Here is a 23,375-nt window from a genome sequence, read left to right on the forward strand (position 1 = left end):
GCATGCACGTCCCCCAAAAAGCTTTTTAATCTCAGACGTTTCATTCCTCGTCTGTTTTTCTTCCTTTTAAACTCAAGCATTCATGCATGCTGGGCCGAGGATGAGATGACATGCTATGATGGTTAAAAAAACAGGCACTGCTTTGATGCAGTTGTGTCATATTACAGCTCGAAGTGAGATATTATGCTTTAAATCAGTCAGAATATTGCTATTACGATGAAAAGGGACAACAGCTAAAAATGGCTTGCTTTTCAGCATGTCTCAAAATCAACCAGGGACTCACAGTCAGTTACTGACATGTATTCATTTGAATATCTCAGATATTACTCCAGATTGTCACTCTTTATACTAAACCTTTATGTAATTTACTGAAATTGAGACAAAATAACAGTTTTGGATATATAAGCTGGTCCCTATAGTGGCAATTATCAATTTATGAATGTAAACTAGTTATCATAGTTATTAAAAAAGACAAAGACAGCACTAAGTGAATGAAAACATCCAGCTGAGCTTTAAATCTGAAAGTGCAACATGTTTAAAACTATTGATTCTTTAACGAAATAAGTCGAATAAATGTCAAATAAATGAATCATGTTGGGTTCAGATCTTTTGCCTGAATGCATCGACATCGACACAATACATTCCCAAATATGTGGTACTGGATGCAGTAAAATGTGAACATGCCTTTCCCTACAGACACTAGCTGAGCGCGGGGGATCACGGGACTGATCATGACGCGAAGATGACGATCGCTGACAAATGGAGATTCGGATTCTGAGAACAAAGGATTAAAGTTAATTTTCACAACATTACCACAGTATAGTCAACCTAGTGCTTTGTTTGCTCCTGTCATTTTTCTGACTTTTGTTTGCAAAATGTGTATTTACTGTAATTGTGTGTTATTGTTGTAATCGCCCTGCACGGCTTGTAATCACTTATCTATAATAGATCAGTGCTTGTACTGTATCTCTCAGGTTAAATATTTATGGGGCTATTCACATATTGATTCCAAAACCACATTTAAAATGTGACACATGCTTCTTCCCTACCGATTTAAAGCATTTCTGAACTCACGTTCCTCAGACAATTGTGTTTGCTAAGGCCACTATCAGCTGTTCCTCACACATCCGGCACTGTTCATTTTCAAAATAGTTAAACTTTTGCCACTGTGTGAGTTAATACCAGAGGTGTGTTGCTGTTATTACTTGAGGTTAGCATTAAGCTTAGAGTAATATGCTGGTGTTGAACTGCATTGCTTTATTGCATTCCTAAATTGGGCTCTCACACACTCTCTGCCGTCTCGCACTGAACTCAGTCAACCAATTACAACAGACTGGTTCATTGGACCAATCAAAGCAGATTAGTCTCATGCAAAGAAGGGGTTTGGGAACAAATGAATTGCTGAACAAATCATGTAAGAGTCGTTGGGATAATTAGGTAAAAATAAATGCATAAGACAATGAAAGTGTTTTTTGACCTTGCATGCATATCAGCATGTTGTTGGAGACCCCTAAAACCTAAATATAACCTTTATTAATGCAAAATAAGGGCTCTTTAACAAGCACAAGTAAGAATGGATGTTTAATTTTTGATAATTAGAATTTCAGTCATCATCTGAGAAGGAAAATCACTTTTGTCAATTTGATTTGATACAACACCAAACATTTGACTTTCTTTGACTTAGTTATCAATAATTTGTGGACATGAGGTGGATTGATACAATTTTGAGCTTTGATTGGGAAACAGAAACCCTTATGTAATGCAATTAAGCTAGACATTCATTACTGACAGCTTAATAAAATAATAGGAAGCCTGATTTGCTTTAATGAAATGTGTTTTAATGAATGTGTTTTACGTAGCGTCCCTTATGAAGGGTATATAACATTTTATACATTCCACTGGAGATTATTAAAAATAAAGTAAATAAAAAAATGTCAACACAGCATCTGTTTATACCACTAACAGCAATAACAGAGTTTGTGTGTGTGTTTGTGTGTGTGTGTGGGTGTGTGTGTGTGTGTGTGAGAGAGAGAGAGAGAGAGAGAGAGAGAGAGAGAGAGAGAGAGAGAGAGAGAGAGAGAGCATTTAATCTCTTAGGCTATGCATGTTTTTATTTTAAACACTGCAGTGAAAAAAACAATAACAAAAATTAACCATGAATGCACTTAGGGAAAGTATACATTAAAGCTCTTAGTCTGAAAGTGTAGAGACATCGTTAAAACTGTAATCTTATTATATTTGGAATGAATAAAATGGATTGCTTTATTTGAATTCATTTCATTTATTTATTTTTTTTCATATGCCAGATTAGATCTTAGAAAGGAAAAGCTGGTCACACGGGCCATATGCTACACATCAGGAAATCTCCATCAGTGACTAATACTTCACTGATGACGCAGCGACAACATGCTTTAAGCTGGTAAAATGGAGATTCCCTGAGATTAAATGTGTTGGTTTGAAGTGTAGAAAATCTTAAGATTCCAATGCAAATTGAATTCTTATGTAGGCATTTCATAAAGTATGTCTGTATTGAATAAGCCGCATATATACGATAATGTACTGTACGTTCACTTAGGTGTAAATTCTATAAAGTGGCATTCAAACAGCATCCAATCAAAATTTGAAAATGTTTGAATTACGTGAAACAGCAAATCAGCACATTAGAATAATTTCTGAAGAACTGTGTGAGTAATGTATGTTCATATGCACATTATATTTAAAGAGGTGGTCCACTATGATATCATTGCGACAGTATGTACACAGGCAAAACATGTGCTTGTAGAGCCATGGCTGTACGTGACGCTTTATTGGTGACGTGGAGCCGATCCGCGAATCACAGCACATTATGTTAGCTGAGCAATCAGAGCCTCTTGAGGGCAGGCGTTTTAAAGGGACTAGGAAATAAGACAGTCGTTTTCATATTGGCAGAGTAGCTGTATATGATCTAAGTAAGATATATGAAAAAATAATGTGCTTTTTTACAAATAAAGCATGAGCACACATTACTTTGCATCTTATTAACACAACCAAGCCATTAAAATACACTCTGGACCACCCCTTTAACACAAATTTAGGTCAAATATTGACATTTGTTTTATTATTATTTTAAATTATTGTTAGTACTTTTAACCCAACAGCAGGGTTTTACGTTGAAAGAACATTTTTAGAGTGCATAATTTGGAATGGATTAGATGACATGTTCACTTACAGCATAATGACACGTTGATGAACTAAGAAACATTCCCTTTTGAATTTATGAAAATGTATTGTCAAATATATTCTCTTTCACACAGATCCACAAAACAACTGTATTATGATGTGAACATGCTTAACTACAGCTCATATGCCAGACCAGTAAAGGACGATGCCACTTACATGTCTGTAACCATTGTTTTTTGGTTGTCAAATACTCATCTAAAGACATACATGGCATCACAAAATCACATCTCTGTAGTTTGCACATAATTAAATGGTATTATTTTCATAAACATTTTCACTTGGGTTTTCAGGCCTCCCAAAAATGCTTTAAAACTTTAGTTTGAATTTTACAAATGCATAGCTATTCTCTATGATGGCAACATTAGCTAGTTCAGTGTAAACAAATAAATTAATAATACAAGTAATACTGAGCACAGCTTGTTTGCAAGCATATTCATTGGCTATTTCTTTCCATTAGTCACTTGCTGGCCATACAAAACGTAATGCAATTGCAACCATTTTTCTACCAGTCAAACATCTGCGAGGGTTATTAAGGATGTAAATCAACACACATTGCAATCCTGCACGAGCACAGATCTATAAATGAACTTTATGTAATTAATCTGACTTATTAGGAAGGAAACAATGTGTCTCATGCAATCATAAAGCACACCATTACGGCAAATGATTGTTGTAGTGCACACTATTCACGTCCTTTCGAATGCTAGACTCCACACCTAAAATAAATAATCATATATATGCACCAACGAGCCAGTTATGACCAGAAAAAAAGAGATTAAAATCGACATCATTTCATAAGTTTGTTTGCCTGTTTACCTCAATTCCACTGAGGCGCTGATCTCAAACATACACTTTAATTCATAACATCGTTTGATGTGAAGTATAAAGGTATGGCCTCCTGAAGGGACAGCGAAGATTTGAAAACGTTAATTGTATGAGAAGTTTCCTTTTCCCTGTGCCAGCTGTTGGAGAGAATGCAAGCACAGGGTGGTGGCGGACAGACAACAACCAACGTCCATGCTAATTCGCCAAACAGCAGAATTGAGTCTTTCGCCAGTCGGCCAGAGGCCATGGCAAATTCAAGCCGCCCCGAGCAGAAGTGTGGTGAAAATGAGCAAGCTATACTGGTGACCGTCTGATAAAGAAAGCCCAGGGAGGCAAAGCAAAAAAGGAGCCATAAAACGAATTGCCTCCTGCCACATAAATAACAGCAACATAAATGTCACATGAACTTTATTTCGAAAGCGGGCGGTCTAATAAAGATGCTGTTTTAAAAAAAGGAGCGGAGAAATACATTGTCGTATCCTCAGCTTTTCAAGCTGCTATTACTCAAAGCCAGCTGACACACTAGACCTTGCCACGCCACCTTTTTCCAGAAGTAAACCCGCTCCACGTCACCTTTTCCTGGGTCTGCCACCAGCACTCTCTGTTCTTTCTCTCAATCCCCCTTCGTCTTGCTCTCTCTCTCGCTCTTGTTCTCACTCTTTTCAAATTGAGACGACAAGATAAGCGATTGCCACAGCTACAGCTGCCTGCTGCTCATTGATAAAACCATATCTAATCCGTCTTGGGCTCCCTACGCCTCCGATGCACTCCTCTCACAGTCTCTGAGTCTGTCAACAGAGAGGGGATCTATCTCTCGTTTTGAACTCTCAACCACGGCGTCAGCTTTTATCAGTGAACTTTTGGGCTAGGAAATGGGGAGCGAATGAGATGGTTGGCTTCCGTCCGCACTGGGGGTCCCGCCACGCTCAAGGGGACCACGTCAGCTTTTTTTCCTCCACCTCGATCCGCCATACCCCACTCTAGTGCTGATTATAAATAAATGACATGATTTTTATCAATCTGGCTTTTGCACAACAGCAAATAATCTTGGGATAAAAGTGCATGATGTATTTTTCATTTTAAGCAGCGGCGGATTGCTGCTGTTTATTCATGAGGCTGTCAGTTTGGAAGCTTTCAGGTTTTTCCAGCTTGTGCTTTGACAATAGCATAAATGATAGATTTTGTGTACAAAGAATGGCTTGCTTGAACGGATGAAGCTGAAGTGAAAAGAAACAGCGCGATAAGAAGATTGACTTCAGAATTCCCTTGTGTGTTTCTTGCTATCATTTGCTGTCTGTTGTAACTGAATTACCTGAGAGCAATTTAGCCTGCAGATAGAGAGAGAGGGAAAAAAAGAGAAATATACTATGAAAAAAAAAGGTGTCCACTTTGCCAATTAACCCAGTTCCCAAATGACACGAACGTCGTGCTCCCATTTACAAGGCTGATTTTATGAAGCCTGAGATGCATCCATTGCAGAATATTAATGAGCCACAGAGCAATCACTTAGCATATGCAAATCACATCTAGTGTTATAGTTTGGTCTTTTCTACAGGATGATGCACAGAAGAAGCCTATTATCCAGCCTGTTGTTATCGTTCAGTGTACAGAAAAATAACACACCAAAAAAATGCATGGTCAGATATGGAAATATTAGATTGTGGACTGTGGTACCAAGCCATTCAGGGCATGTCAGGAATGGCATTTATAATACATTAAACTGCACATAGCCTTAAGCACACATACTGTGTAACCATTCTCGAGAATCAAAAATGTATTACTACTTAAGGCATGTTGGTTGTTAACTTGCTATAGTTGGGGAATAACTTACTAAAATGCCTTTTTTTCAAAGAAGCACTTATGTGGTGTGGAGAAATTTAATTTAATTTTTTATCACGATATATTTAACACAGCTTGGCAGCTAAACTAAGATAACGAAACGAAAATTATGTTTTAACAGAATATTTCTCTTAGCCAGCATCAGGATGTGGACGCACTAGGGCACTGTTTTCACACATTTCAGTGTTTACTAATAGATTACATCAAAAAGGACAAAAGTAATCTTGACAAACTATACATCAGTCTAAAGCTAAAACCCTCAAGCAGCCATTGCAGCTAGTTATTTATCAATGAGAAGCTGATAAAGAATGTATTTGCTATATTTGTGCAAGTTGTACAGAAAATGCTTATTAGATATGGAGTACATATTATCATAATAACAAGACAAACACACATTCATTGCTGTACATCTATATGTCTATTTTCTATAGATCATTACATTGTTTTCCTGTGTTTGTATATGGAAAAACAATAAGTACAACTTTTCTTTCTCATAACTTTATAATGTATAACTTTTCATATTTTTTTAGCATGAAACTTTAGATAGACCATAGTAAAGCCCAAATTGTCTTTTTTTCTGTAGCTCACTGGGGTCAAGAACTGTTACTATTTAAAGTTAGTTAAGTGTGTAAATCCCCAAAAGCAAGTGCTGGCCTAAAGGGACAGACTTCAAACTTTTGACAACATTGTCATGTGTATGCAAAACTTTTCCCAAAATCACAAAGGGAAAACTTTTCTGCACATTGTTGTCATGTAAACGTGCCCTAAATCCAACCTTATGTCGTTCCAAACCCAGAGGGCTTCTGCTTATCCTCCGTTCGACTTTATTTACATATCACTTTCAAATCAATAAAAAAACAACTCATTCCAATAAATAAAGCACAAGACTAACTAGAGCATGCAATCTTGAAGGGATTTAAAACGGATGCAACATATCACATAAACCAAACTTAATGCTAAGAACAAATAATAATATTTTTAACCAATTCCTTAAGATTTCTGAGAAATGCACATTTATAGAAAAACATTTAAGTAGCTATCAAATTTTAAAAACTGAATATCAATCATGTTTGGTTGTCACAAAAAGCAACATGTATGTCTATGTGTATGCAGTAATCAATTTTAACACTTGAATAAAGGCCTAAATTAAACGTGTTTATGATCATATAAAATGATCATGACTTTTTATTTATTTATTTTAAATTATTTAAATGAAACTTTCTAAAGGTGTTGTCTTCCATTTCTTCCATATTTCATTGAAACATACAAAAAAAAAAAAAAGAAATTGGGGGGGAGGGGGGGTGAACTAACCTCTGATTCATTAGAATGATTCACTTTAATGAAATGACTCAAAAATAATTGTTATTCAGTATAATCACTCACTGCTGTTGCTGAATCTCTTACAAGGCATCTTTTACATCTTCATTTATGCTGTGGAATAAATGTTTAGTTTGTAAATATTGTTGCTTATGTTTTCAATTCACTCTGTATGAATTAGAGTTGTTTAGTCCTATTTGCTCAGTATTTATTGCAAATTTACATGTAATTATTTAAATGCCGTCACCCTAATATCCCTATTGTTTGTGTGTGAAATAAATAATGCTCATTTAAACAGAATAACGTAACCAGATAATTAAATAATGAACAAAAAAACGCCTTCTTATGTAGATTTAATGCATCGAGATACAGTACCTTTTGCCAGATGCTTTTTTTCTTCTAAACGATAACTCGACTATATATTCAGGATCCCAACACATTTTATACAGATATATTTCTTTGTATTCATGAGGAGATGACAGTATATACTCCCCAGTTTATCAGAAGTATACATTAATATGAAAAATAGGGATTTAAATGCATGGATACAGCTCGGTTTGAGAGAACATGTTGCATTATCATAGACAGCAGGCCGGTTCAACAACAACTAATCTGAGAGCAAAGACTGGCCATCGTGTGCATGTAAATAACTTGGCAGGGCCAGAGCTGAAGAAATACATTCCTTCTTGCACAACACTGTGAGTGTCACAGCTATGCTGCAGTGCAGAACCAGAAGACATTTGCGCTTCATTCAGAGACGCTATTGTCTCATTTAGAGAGCAGACAGAGAATTTCTGCAGGTGTATGCAAGCCAATTTATTTCACTCCTGTGCTTTTCTTTTCTTTCTTTCTTTAAGCTTGTATTCGCTCAGACAACACGAATAACGTTATGGTAATTCGCCCATATTATTGATGTGTAAGGCAGAAAGAGATGAAGAGATCCTTGCTGATCACAGTCGCCCTACACTTTCCTGATGATGATGCCGAAATGAACCCAGAAATCAAAGCGTCCAGCAGTCACACTGGACCGTCCTGTGGTGTTCAAGATACAAGGCCTTTACATCCCTGGGTTACAGCGAAAATCAAACACAAAGAGCGCTTTATATGCTGCATGATGAAGAAGATCTATCAAGCTTATGTTCACAAAGACCAGTCGGTCATACTAATGGCCACTGCAATATAGAGTAGCCCGGCAGTAAATACTAACCAGCTCTTTTGCGCCTCATTAAACAATAACAACTTGAGCAAATAAACACCCGCCTAAACAAGCATTATTTGCTCCGCAAAGCACTATTGCAGAGGGCAGCATAATGTTCATTTAGCAGCAATGTACACTGTAAACTGGGCACATTTCTGAACTTGCACCAATGCAAATGGAAAAACTATCCTCAGATAAGGTTGAATCGGATATATGTAGGTAAATATATTTTTTTTTGATCAGATAGGAATGCATGGACAGCATTTAAATGGGAGTGGATGTCCATTGATTTCAAATATGAAACTAAAAACCTTTGTGAGATAAGAACATTATTTAGTTCACCAGGTTCACAGGGTTTTATCGCTTTTCTTTTTTCTTTGAGAAAGAAGATATAGTAGTCATTTTCAAGATCTTCTTTCTTGATAAAAACATAAATAAATCTTTCTTGCACCATATTATATGGGTCAAAGATGATATATGTACACATTTTGATAAAAATAAATTGTCAAAGTAGGGGTTAAATAACTTTATCATTTAAATCAACATCACTCAGGATAACATATAAATTTTAATATAAAATGAATGTTTAAAGCATGTTATAGATTAATTAACCAGACTACATTATAAAACATTACATTACATTAAATCATAATAAATAAATAAAAATATTGTACATTAATAAATACATGAAATAAAGGGATTGAGAGATAGTGGAAACATACTGCATATCTATTTCAATTTATATTAATTGAGTATTTTGTGGCTCCACAGTGACTCTTCAATAAATGTTTAATTTGATGGTATATATATATATATATATATATATATATATATATATATATATATATATATATATATATATATATATATATATATATATATATATATATATATATATATATATATACACATATATATATATATATATATATATATATATATATATATATATATATATATATATATATATATATATATATATATTTTTTTTTTTTTTTTTTTTTTCTAAATATGGCAGAAAAATAAAAATATAAAAATATTAAACATTAAAATATAACAATATTTTCAGGTATATGAAAAAAATTTCCTTTATTAACCCAACTAAGTCAAAATATTTGGGCTCAGTTAGAGTTATTTGAAGAGTTTACACTTAGCTGATGATTGGTAATAAAGCTTGTTTGGCATGCTAGCATACCGGGAGAGAACCCTGAGCTCCTAAGATCCTCAAGCCCCTTTGCAGGGAAAGAGGGGAGTTTGAGCTCAGGTATATCTTGAGAACCCGCCTCAAACCACAACCCCCAACCTTTACTGCTGGTTGAAATGTGTCTACTAGGTTTAGTCAATTAACTTATGTCTCATGTTTTGGACTGTGGGAGGAAACCGAAGAACTCAGGGGAAACCCACATGAGCATGGGGAGACCATAAACTACGCACAGAAATGTCAACTGGCTGGGTAAAGACCAAACCAGAGACATTCTTGCTGTGAGGCAACAATGTTAACCACTGGGCCACCGTGCTGTCCTATAGAGGAAAAGATAGGAATAGGAGGTGGAAGCTGTCCTATAGAGGAAAAGATAGGAATAGGAGGTGGAAGGGGGAATTCTTCAAGAAGAAGATGACTAAGGTTATTTTAAATAAGTTAGGAATCATCTGATAGGTAAATCATACGTTAATGCGGGACCAGCCGTGTCAATCATAAGCATGTGATCCTCTTAAAATTATATCTATAATTTAACATTCATGATTTAACTAAAAGCTACTATTGAACTAAACTATTGATCATGTAAGACTGAAAGATGCTGAAAATGACAGAAATTTAAGGAATTGAAAAGTTAAATACAATTTATAAAATTAAAATAAATAAAGCTCATTAAAATAGTTTTAAACATGTTTTTTTATTATTATTAAATAAATACTGTTGTAGGTTAGTTTCCAAGAAAAAAAAAAAAAAAAAAAAAAACTTACGATCTCAAACTTTTAAATAGTAGTGCAAGAAAGATGCAATGCAACAACCAAAGAAAACCAGAATGTGTTCATGGACAAAAATATAATTTTGTATGTAACAACAACAACAAAATAGCTTATCAATCTGTCACCCCGGCCTGGATGGAGACCCTCAGAGACAATGCAGCTGTAAATGTACAGGTAAAGGCCAGCAGTCAGTACTTACTGGACTCGGGGTCAGAGTTGCCGTCACCCTCGGTTCGGCTGTTGGGTGAGGTCTGTTCATAGTACTCATCCTGAGGGAAGCCTAGGGGCAGAGGCTGGGTGATGCTGGCAGCGCTGTTGGGCTCCGGCTCTCCAAGCCCACTGTCACTGCAGCTCTCCTGAGAACCGTCCGGCAGGTGGAAGGTCACGCGCCGCTGTGTCTGCTGAAATACACACAAACACACACACATAAACATGACGCTTTCAAGCCTGCAGGAAGAAACAGGAGGCTTCATTTTGAATATTTGTTTCAGGATCACAGGTGGAGCTACAGCTGTGTATCCCTCTCTCTCTCTGTGTGTGTGTGTGTGTGTGTGTGTGTGTGTGTGCGTGTGTGCGTGTGTGTGTGTGTGTGTGTGTGTGTGTGTGTGTGTGTGTGTGTGTGTGCGTGCGTGCGTGTGTGCGTGTGTGTCTGTGTGTGTGTGTGTGCGTGTGTGTGTGTGTGTGTGTGTGTGTGTGTGTGTTAATAAATGCAAAACATATTTTGTAAAATGTCTTGTGGTAATTACTGTGAAAAGGGAAAACATGAGATGGTTAACTAAGTGTGTGTTCTGGTGCTTTTAGTTTCATCAGTGACACCATGAAGGAGAACAGATGGTTTTCAAATTATATATATAGAGTTGATGGCAAAATTATTACCCCTCCTGTGAAATTTTAATTGTTTATTTCCCAAGTGATGTTTAACTGAGTAAGGACAATTTCACAGTGTGTATATATATATATATACATATACATACATATACATACATACATATATATATATATATATATATATATATATATATATATATATATATATATATATATATATATATATATATATATATATAAATATATATATATATGTCATAAAGCATGAATCATCTCTGAGGCTGGTTTCTTGAACATGACAATGAGTTCACAGTACTAAAATGGCCTCCACAGTCTTCAGCCTCAATCCAATAGAACACCGTTGTGATGTTGTGAAACGGGAGATTTGCATCATGGGAATAAAGCAAAAAAATGTGCAGCAACTGCGTGATGCTATATAGTCAATATGGACCAAAATATGTATGTGATATTATGTACTGTCATAACGGCAAAGAACAAATAAATGTGTTATTATAAATTAGTTATTAAACTAATTGTTTAAAATGTGTTGAAAAACAAATAGCGTCTCTGATAAACAGCTGGAAATAATAAAAAAATTACAGAAGTGCTAATAATTTTGACTTTAACTGTACTTCCATTTTTACTATATGCCAACTATTACCGTTAATGTAAATAGAAATAGTAAGGTTGAATCATATGACTTCACAGCCAAAAAGTGTTTTACACTCATAAAGTCTTAGTTTAGATTTTTCTATTAGCTAAAACACTGCAGTGTGCTGGTGTCAAAGTTATGCTGGCAAGTACCATTTGAAAAAATAAACAAAATCACCTTCACAATATAAATATCAGTTATGAGCTGACTGTCAGCTAGAATGGCTCCATATCATTTGATCCATTTTAATAAAATGCTTCCCATCACTGCCTGAGACAGCGGTTCCACTCGACTGAAGCCTGGGTTTCTCCCTGTGAGCGTTGTGTTTCTGATTGATAGAAACTGCCCACAGCCATGCAAACTACTGATTCTTTTCCACAAGACTCCACCGCTTTCGACCCACTGGCCCAATTTAGACAACGGAGGAGGATGTGGATCAAGTAGCTTTAACCAGGCAGATCTGGGAACACTATGTAGATTTTCTTGTTCAAAGGAGAAGAACCTCTGTCTCTTTGGGGCTGAATTGGGTATATAAGGTGACCTTTTTGCAGTCTGTTAATTTGCTGACGGCAGAAGACAAGCACAGCCTGTGCAAGAGGCCTTATAAAACAGGCCACCTTTATCTTCTTCCTCATCTAATATCGTATTAGACTGTAATATGCCAATATCAATTTATTTGCTTTTTCATATTTATGCACTGGATAGCTAGTGACATTATTACAGGCAAAATGAAAGGTAGAGCAATTGAATTCTAAGAATAAAAGCTATGATACTGAGATGCTGTTTGTTTTATAGGAGCATTTCATTTACAGTATATGAGTGTTCAAATTTGACTGGAAATAATACTATACAGTATATCGATCATTAAAATTAGTATATATGCAAGACAGGACACTGCAGGGAAAAACATTTTTTTTCATGCACCTGTAAATTGTGAGATTTTTAATAAAATACACTTTTTAATGCTTTTTATTTTTATTTTTGATATTACCTCACTATCAGTTTGTGTTTATATTGCAGATAAATCACCATATACTTTATAAAACATTGTATTAAAATATTTAGTTAATACTAAATAATACCGATTGGCTGAAAGCTGAGGACACTCTACAGTTTGACAAATATTGCTGCTATTGGACAACATAATGTACTTTTAAGGCTTTTTTAGTAGGGAATGTCTTTGCTTGGATTGTATCTATGCAGTTTATTTATAAGCATAGTGCCTATTTTAAATATTAATAATTTTGTGAGAGACAGCGTTTTGGCGGCCATTAGTCTTTCATTGAGCAAAGTCGGTTGACAAAGTTTATCCACAAGATGGCAACAGAAACCACATAAAAAGCCCTGAAAGAAAAACAGCGCAATTTCAAACTACAACTGATCAAATTATTAATAATACTATTATTAGGAATTATTAAGCAGGTAAATGACTTTCCTAAGTTGATATCTCTCTTTTGTATGTTGTAGTGCTGTATTTATAACATAGTAATATTGTGATCTCTCGAATGCAACAGAGAAATACTGGGAGAATTCTCTGTAGACTAATGGCATTTCATGCCGTTCAGCCATATAATCTTAAAATGTGAGCAAAATCACCTGTTGCCTGCGGCCTCACGCCAATTCACGCCTCCCACCAGTGTTGATATACAGCCACATCGCACTGCTACGAGTTAATTATATATTAAATATTAATTGTGATTAAAATTATAGTAATTCGATTCCAGTGAGAATTAAGATAACTTGTTCATGCTTTTATCACCAGCAGGGTGGATTACTGTAATGGACTCTTCAACAGTCTTCCCAAAAAGACAATCAGACAGTTGCAGCTCACTCAGATTCCGACTGCCAGGATTCTGACCAGAACCAGAAAATCAGAACACACCACAACTTTTCTCAGGTCTTTACACCCACTAACAGTTACATTCAGAATACATTTTAAAGTATCATTACTTGTCTATGAATCACTAAATGGCCTAAAACCTTTTTACAGTTTGCTCAGAATTTTTGGATCATATAAACTTGAAAATCCAAGAGTTGAGTCAATGCAGGGTGAATCGGCGTTCAGCCCCTATGCCCCCTCTGCTGGAATCAGCTTCCAGAAATGATCAGATGTGCTTCAACATTAGGTACATTCAAACCAAAACTTAAAATACATCTGTTTAGCTGTGCCTTTACAGTACTTATTGAGCAGTGTGTTAGGTCTGACAGATTGCACAATTTTGTCTTTCTTTTCTTTTTTGTTCCTTTAAAACCCATTTTAACCTGTTTTAATTTTAACACATCTGTTTTTAATCATTTATATTCTTTGTTGTTTTTATTGTCCTGTTTATTTTAATATTGTTTATGTAAATCACTTTTAATTTTTTATGTGAAATGTGCTATATAAATAAACTTGCCTTGCCTTGTCCTATAATTGATAGATTATTTTTAACCATACATCTATGCTCCCTTAAAAGTAGAAGACAAGTTTTCTTTTGAATTCCCAAACACACGTTCAAGCAAAAAATAGTTGGAACTAAGAACCAAATAGCACAGACACAGAACATATTTTCTTATAGTCTTGAAGCACTGCACAAAGAAATCAAGACCCAAAAGTTAATCATTAGCACATGCTCAAGAGCTCCTGGGAATTTAAACCAGGCTTTTTCAAACGCTCCTCTTCTGTCACTATGATACACAAATAAAGGCCTTATTGTTATTTGAAAAAGAAGAGGGGGGAAAAAAAATCTTGGCGCAAATTAAGAGCACGCGTTTCCAAAAAACTAAATACACATCTCCAAACGACTTAACATTTCATTTAGGACGATTGGTGGATAGACAAAATTAATTCCTTACATTTGGCATCCTCAATGTGAAGCTGTGAAGGTTCATTATATGCGTGTTACTGCCACAACAAGCAAACTAAAAACTGACAAATTAAAATGAGAAGAAATAAAATGTTTTCTTTTATCTGCATCAAGGTTTAAGATGATTTTTTGTTATTAGTAAGAAAACATATGGTTTAAGTTATTTTCCTTTAAATAAACGTGAGAAATATCACAAAATGTTCTCATTTGTTTCTGTTGAACACACAATTGTACACACATGATCACAGACGTGCGCAAACTAGGGCTGCACGATATATTGTTTTAGCATCGATATCGCAGTGTGCGCGTCCACAATAGTCACATCGCAGGATCTGCAATGTGGAGCATTGAGGCACGCAAAATGATAATGTTTGTAACTTTAAGAAACTGTAATTGTATTTATGTATAAATGCAATAAAGACTATACAGGGTCATTTTACATTTGATTTTAAAATCCATAAAATACTGTTTATTTAGCTTGTATGATTGCTGTACTGCATTAATCAACGTTCGTGATTGGTTTAGTATATTTTATGCAGATGCACTTCCCTACAATACCATCCCAATCAATCTGAAATGATGAATTCTTACAATATTGAGCCATTTATGTCATCTGGTAAATTTATACTTAATATTGCAATATGTGTCACAGACAAATGTATATTGCAATTTAATTTTTTTCCAATATTGAGCAGCCCTAGTGCACGTGCGCACATTTAAATGATGTATACACTGACATCTACAGTAAAAAATAAATAAATAATAAAATAAATGAAAGGAGTTCAGTCATAGATGAGGACAGAATTTTCATTTATCTTTTTACATTATCACTTTAAGCTAATTTAGCTTTTATACATGATCGGGGTGGTGATAATGACAGAGGTCTTGATCTAAAAATAATGTGTAACATACAGCTATATGGTCACAGGGTTAATTTCTGCCATTAATTATGAGGTTAGTCAGTGTGCTTTCGCTACTGTGCCGCAGAAAGCAGCTTCTGACCTCTGAGTGTAATGCCTATCTCTGATCTGAGCTGACAGAACTACAGATTGTCTCTGGGGAATTACACTACCTATAATTCAGAGGTCGCTCAAGCAAAAACTTTTCATATTTCTGTTTGAAACAAAGTATACATTACAGTATATTAGTTAGCTTTTCTGGAATCTAATATAACATATCTATCATTACCAACCGCTAATGATAGCATCTCTCATGTACTTCTTTCAATAAGGAAAAAGGCTACTCTCTTACACATTTGCATAACAATGACATAGCCAAAAACAGAAAATCAGAAAAAAAAATCACATTTAAACAACGTTTTTAAAAAGATCTGCATTTACGTAACTGTATGTATGCCGGGCCGGTCGTCTTGTTAGTAAACATTGCCTGGAAGTGACAACTTGCCATAAGTGCCCGTATGTGTGCCGTGTGTCTATACATTTACACTGTTGGTTGTTACACTGTAAAACCCATTAAGTTAAGGTAACAAACCATTTGAGGAAACCGATTGCGAAGAACCATTTAAGTTCAAAAACGAATCCTAATGAGTACTGTGAACTTAATCCCTTTGAGTAAATGAAGCAATTTTAGCACAGGAAAACCCAATAAATAAAGATAACTCAAACCAACTGAGTACTGTAAAACCCAATAGGTTAATGCAACTCAAACGTTTGAGGAAACCGATTGCAATGAACAATTTGAATTAAACTAATCTATATGAGTTCTTTGAATTTACTCCATTAAAGTAATGGAGTTAAAGTAATGGGGTATTTCATTAACTCATTACCTTCAACACTGAGTTCAAAACTCTTTTCAAATGAGTAGGATTAACTTTTAGTACATTTTGAGTTATTTACACTTATTTCATTTGATAAAGTTCACTGTTGGGTTTTCCAATGTATGTGAAGTAAATCCACACCTGGCTGATGGAGCATTAACAAACTTCAAAAATAATAACACCTATATTACGTGTGTTTGCTTGTGGAGTCAAGTAATAAATTACAAATACTCAAATTACTGTAATTGGTTAGTTTTAGCCTAAGACAATAATTAATGCACTACATAATATTATGTTTTCAAATATAGGTACAAATTACATATTTTTACTTTGTAATTGAATTACAATTATCAGTGCTGCAAGAGATTGGTTTGCGGAGCCAACAACTGGACACTTCTAGCTTGTTAGTCAGGGTTCAAAGTGCATAATATAATCACAGGTATATATTTTGTCCAACAACCTGCTTTCTGTCAGCTTATTCTGCCAGTTCTCACAATAAATTAACCTAATTTTAAATGTATAGTCCATAAATTACATATAATATAACTTACACTTAGAAATACACTTAAAAGTTAATGGCACTGATTTTTTATTTTTTTTTTAATCATTTTTACAGTATAATACTCGCCTCATAGGCTTATCAGTATCTTTTATTCTACTTGCACTACATATTTTGGCAAGTAATGGTACTTTTAGTTGAATATGATTTTTCAGTACTCTTCCCACCACTGCCTTTAATCTATACTTCCCTATACAGAAGCCATACATGTGGAAGACATCATCACGGTTTTTTAAATATATGCATTTCCAGTCCCAAAATGCAATTTTTATTTAAATAAACAGGCAAAATACATCAAAAGTTTTATTTGTTTGTCATTGGCTGAAAACTTTGTCGTGTAAATGCTGTCTAAAAATAAAAAATATAAAAAAAAACTTTCAGTGTCCAATTATAAAAAAAATATAATAATAATAATAATAATAATAATAATAATAATAATAATAATAATAAAATATAAAATATTAATAATAAATATATTATTATTATTATTGTTATTATTATTATTATTATTATTATTATGTGTGTGTGGGGGGGGTGCATGTATATTATAATATCTTAAAAAATAATAGCACTTATGCCAATTAAAAAATAAACAAAAAAGACTTTAATTTTAAGTCTATAGCTAGATTTATTTGATGGCTTCAAAATCAACAAGAGACCTAACACAGCTTGTCTGAATCTTGAATAAGTTATCATTAACTGCCTGTGAGGCATTGAAAGCCATTTCATCTGGTCTTATTTCCTCGTCTCTCTCTTTTATTCTGAATACTTAATCAGGATCTGATTTGAATCATCATAATACCCCTTAAGGGAAATTCATTGTAATTTAGTTCTGTAAAGACGACAACAGTCAGCTGTCCAGAAATGTGCACAAATTTCACTTTAATGCTTCTAATTGCTGTGCTCATTCCAAATCTACTGTCATAATTGATTAAATACAGCTGTCAAGGATATTTCAAGAGAATTCATAGTCGCACAGCTCCACTCTCTATTATATGTCTAAATGGACTGCAAGAGGCAAATGAAAAGCAAGCAAATGAGGAAGAAACTACTACATGTACTAATGTTAACTGTTTTTCAGACATTTCTGAGTACTAGCAACACAGACTAGGTGTTTGCAAGTCATATGTATGTGTGAAATGTTAAATAAATTGTCATTACATTGAAAACACAAAACAAATGTTACTTAAATGTTAGTCATAATTTTATATAAGTAAATAAAAAGATTTACAGACTTATAGCTAAAAATGCTCCAATGATCACAAAACCTTATATTAGTTTTTCAAAAATGTAATTAAATTAAGTAAATTATTTGTGAATAGAATTTAAATTGAATGTTTCCACTCAAGATTTGCTTTTAAATATAACAAAATAAAATTATTATTTTACTTACATTTTTGAATCTTCTAAAGCATAAAAAATACCATAATATGTTTGCAGATATTTAAGAAATGTTTATCTGAAAAACAATTCTGATGTCAAATATTCTGCTCTGAAAATGTGCGTTACGTGCTGGAACGTCTGTCTTTGTTTTGGTTTTTGTTTTACCCGTAAAAAAGCCAGTTTAGCCAATAATAATTCAGCACCCCAGATAGCCTTTGTGGAAAACTGAACATTTCATTCGTTCAGTCAGAAATGTTCTCAAAGTATCTGTCCATGACTGAAGTGCAACCTCCGGTGGACAGTGGCAGACTCAGAAATGAGATGCAGATTCAGAGTTCCACATAAGGTGGTTATTAATTAGCAAATAATATAAATATTAGACATAAAACATTAGGTGAGCAGGTTACATTGTAACCCTGTGTTCTAAGAACGAATTACATGAGGAGATACACAGTGATAAGCAATTTGGCTGTTTGCACCAAAAGAAACACGACAGACATATAAAAGCAGCCAATCAGAAGGACAAAATAGTGCACTCACTGCACTCCAACAAAATGGTAAGGTTTATAATCTAATTAAACATCTTTAACAATATTGACTGTACATGTTGAATCACTGATGTGTGTTGGCTTGCACTGAGTCACAGTTCTAAAGTTATTATTATTTTTAAGATCTGAGGTGAACTGCTGCTGCTTTCAGCATTATGGCAATAAATATATTCTAAAATGGCATTCAAACTCACACTATTAGGCACATGAGGTGTACCTGAGGTGATCAACATTGTATCTTGTTGTTCAGCAGCAAAAAAAAAAAAAAAAAAAAAAAAAAAATAGAAGTTATTCCTAAAGTATACATTTTATGTTGGCTAGAACAAAAACTCCTTTTAATATGAAAACTATTCCTTTAATCGCATGTCGTTCCTTTTATTTTGAACAGGACTTAAATCAGCCTTTAGGCTGATGGGTATTCTTGCATTTTTTGCTATCTCACAATTCTGAACAAAACAGCATTTATAGTTTGAACTTTGTCAAAGCTTCTTATATAACATCAAGTGATTTTTATCTTTTTTTTCCATGTTTCGGTTTCTATTTTAACATATGACAAGTGTGTATGTGCTTGTGTGTGCATATTTCTGTGTCTGTGTGTGCATCTCTCTTTCCTCTCCACATGGGTTAAGGTGTGTATGTATTGTGAAACATTATCACTTGTTTAAAGACTCATGCCATAAATCCATAAAACAAACACAAGCTGCTAGAGGAGATACCAAGACCAAACAAAGCCTGTCCAACAGGATAAAACATCACCATCAAAAGTATGTACATAGAGATAAAACAGAGGAGAAATAAGCCAAGTTCTGTAACAAGCCAACTCCTGCCAAAGCCCCTCGCCGGTGGAGACCCAGACAATGTGCAGATGGGGCTGGATTGAGCAGAGACAGAATTAGATGGTACTCATATTAACACAGAGACGGTCATCGGCCACAGATCAGTGAATAGCAGTGTCCTTTCTTCCAAGTAAAGTCACAAAAACATCAGTGTATTTTTTTTCTCTCTCAGGAAAAGCCAGGTTTCATTCATTTAGACAGGTAACTGTGGAACACCAATCACATTCTGAGTGACAAACAGATGCTGTTTGGGATTTACAAGCCAAAGCTGCACATTTAAACAGAGGGTTAATATGAGCTATAAAAACAAGCTGTGAAGAAAAAAAGGAAAAAGAATTCCCTGTGCAATGTTTAACAAATGGGATCTCGGGTTCTGTGATTTCTGGCAGGAGCATTGAGTAGCCCGCTTTGTCATTGTAGTGGGTTTGTAACATGTGGTTTGATTTAGTAGGCAGCTTATTTTGAAGAATGTTATTAGAAAGTGTCATAGTATTCGAAGCTAATAATGATATAATTAGAGATCCATCAGTGTATCAGCCTTAACTATTTATTGCCTGATTTCTGATCAACTTAAAAAAGTATGAGACTATAACATAAAAAAGACTGTATCATAAATTATATTTAAATGCATAAAGGATTGGAATATGTATTATACTGACAGTAAAATAATCCAATGTTGTTGTTTTTTTCTTTTTTTAAATATTTGAAAAAACATTTTTTTGTATCTGTTCAAAATTTACTTTGTCAGACAACAACATTATACTGATTTCAGGGTATGGCAGTAAATATACTGTATGCATTTGAAGGGAAAAAATATAAGCCCTCCAGTGAAATATTTAACAAATATATTTATTTCCCAAGACATTTTTCTAAACATTTAAGAAAAAAAAATGTTTAATAACTATTTTTTAATAGTTTATTGTGTCTTTGCCATGACGACAGTACACAATAATTTCTTTCGGAAATCCTAGTATTTGACATAAAGTGTGATTTAAAGACTAAGCTTTCTTTGATAGACACTTTAACTAGATTAATTTAGTAATTAGCCAAGTTGGGTTAATTAGTTAAATCATTGGACAAAAGTGTTTGGTTTTAATAATAATAATAAAAATAATAATAATAATTCCTTACATTTATATATTACTTTTCTGGACACTCAAATCACTTTACACATTGGATGGGATCTCCTCATCCACCACCAGTGTGCAGCATCCACCTGGATGACGCGACAGCAGCCATATTGCGCCAGACGGCACACCACACACCAGCTGATTGGTGGAGAGGAGACAGAGTGATGAAGCCAATTATGGTGATGGTTAGGAGGCCATGATGAACAGAGGCCAATGGGAAAATTTGGCAAGGATGCCGGGGTAAAACCCCTACTCTTTTCAAAGGACATCCTGGGATTTTTATAAAGACCACAGAGTCAGGACCTCGTTTTAACGTCGCATCCAAATGGCAGCGCTCACTGACAGTATAGTGTCCCCTCCACTATACTGGTACATATTTAAATATTTTAAAACTGCTTTTATTATAGTCAAACTAAACAAAATAATATTTAACATAGAAGAAACAAATAAATAATAATATGACATAGTGTACAGTATGTTTCATTGTTCTGTTAAACATCATTTTCATATTAGATTATTTGAAAGATAATTAAAAAGAGGGGTAATACTTTTACATGTGTTTTAAAACTTTGCTAATTTAGCACATGATAAAAATAATGGATATGTTTTAATAATAAAAGTTCACACACATTAGCAAATGAATGCATACATTTTCTACACTGAACACGAGTTCTAACAATGATTAGGATGTGAAATATGACACTCCAATCCAGAATTTTTTTAATGATTTCGGGAGACTGGATTAATAAATCTGAAAAGGTCACTGACATCATGCAATTTAAAATATTACATATAAAATATACAGTTGAAGTCAGAATTATTAGCCCCCCTGAATTATTAGCCTCCCTGTTTATTTTTCCCCAAATTCTGTTTAACAGAGAGAATATTTTTTTAACACATTTCTAAGAATAATAGTTTTAATAACTTTATTTATTATTATATAAATTTATTTTATAATGTTGGTTTGTTCTGTAGACTATCGGAAAAAAAAAATATTGCTTAAAGAGGCTAATAATTTTGACCTTAAAATAGTTTTAAGAAAAATTAAAGCTTCTTTTATTCCAGCTGAAATAAAACAAATAAGACTCTGTCTAGTAAAAAAAATAAATATTATCAGGGGGTTTCTATTACTTCTGACTTCAACTGTATATAAAACATATAAAATATAATTTAAATAAAAATTAAATAAGACTTTCTATGAAGCTCATGCTTATAAGTCTGTTTCTAAATATTTATAACCAATCATAACCATTCTAAAAATGTATCTACAGTAAAAAGACACAAAAACATTTCTGTATTATAATAATAGTTATTGCTACAATTATAATAGTGTTAATAACTATTTGTAGGGGTCAATTGTCAATATACATGTTCATTCCACATGTCACACATATTTATAAGTATTCATTTATAGGATTATAAATAATTCTAAACAGAATTTTAACTTATTATGAGCCTGGTATTTATAAAAAAAAATGTTACCAAACCTATTTTGGAACTAGTTATGTTCCACAACTATAATACTATTTAATGTTCTATTATTTGTTTGCTTGTTTGTTTGTTTGTTTGTTTTCTGAGGGAAATATTTCGATTTCTTTTTCTTTTGGTAATCATTAAAAAAAAAGTGCTATCTAAATGATCTCCCTGCGTTAAAAATGAAGTGATACCCTGAAAACGACTCTTTGGAAGTGTGAGCTAATAGCATGTCCCTGTGAATAGGTTAACAAATATGTGCGCGCTCATATGGAGTGACCCAAAAGAGCTGCTGCAGTCGCTTCCCATCATTCTGCCTCTGCACATCCAAGCAGGGGTGATCTCCAACAGTGAAGTACCGTGAAATAGCATTATGGTTAATTTTCTCGTTTGCCGCTGCTCATGAACCAGTAAGGCACCAGCAGAAATCTCTCCAAATCTGCACATGAGCTCATCTCTTCTCATTTTCTCTCCGCAAATAAAAAACCCAGCCTTTGAGATCCGAACATCAGCGATGCGCTCAATTCGCAGTCATAGGAGATGTTGTTTTAACCCTTTACTATGACCCCAAAGTTCCACAAAAACCACAAAACCAACTAAATGAATCATTAGACGGATCTTAAACGAAACCACATGTGTTTTGCAAACTGAACAAATGAGCAAGTTCTAACAAAACAAAGACATCAGCAACTAGACAAACGAAGAGCGAGTGCAAAGGTCAGTGACAGACCTGTATGTTCTCATCAGCTGAAGGTGAAAGCACTTTGTCTTCTTTCTCATTTGGTTGCCAAAGGGCTCAGCGAAGTGTGTGAGTAATGACATTGAATTTAGAACAACGGAGATTAGTTTTAAGAACATTGCTTTCATGGTGCCGCCGCTCGCAGGGACAGCAGGTTATGACTACACCTCAAACGCTTTAAAAAATACATGGCAACAGCGTTCAAGGGATTTGAAGTTGACATGGATGGCCGCCT

The 23,375-nt window shown here is 34.2% G+C and overlaps 1 protein-coding gene across 5 annotated transcripts in view; it reads right to left on the reverse strand.

Moving 5' to 3' along the window:
• pcdh11 (protocadherin 11) overlaps nt 1-23,375 on the reverse strand; it is a 331,728-nt gene that overhangs the window by 105,914 nt on the left and 202,439 nt on the right. For all 5 annotated transcript variants that reach the window (XM_073921878.1, XM_073921879.1, XM_073921877.1 and 2 more), the window contains one exon: nt 10,569-10,770. In XM_073921878.1, coding sequence (XP_073777979.1) covers nt 10,569-10,770 — 202 coding nt within the window. The remainder of the gene's footprint in view (nt 1-10,568; nt 10,771-23,375) is intronic.

The sequence above is a fragment of the Danio rerio genome, chromosome 14, assembly GCF_049306965.1.
Source record: "Danio rerio strain Tuebingen ecotype United States chromosome 14, GRCz12tu, whole genome shotgun sequence".
NCBI classification, from domain to species: Eukaryota; Metazoa; Chordata; class Actinopteri; order Cypriniformes; family Danionidae; genus Danio; species Danio rerio.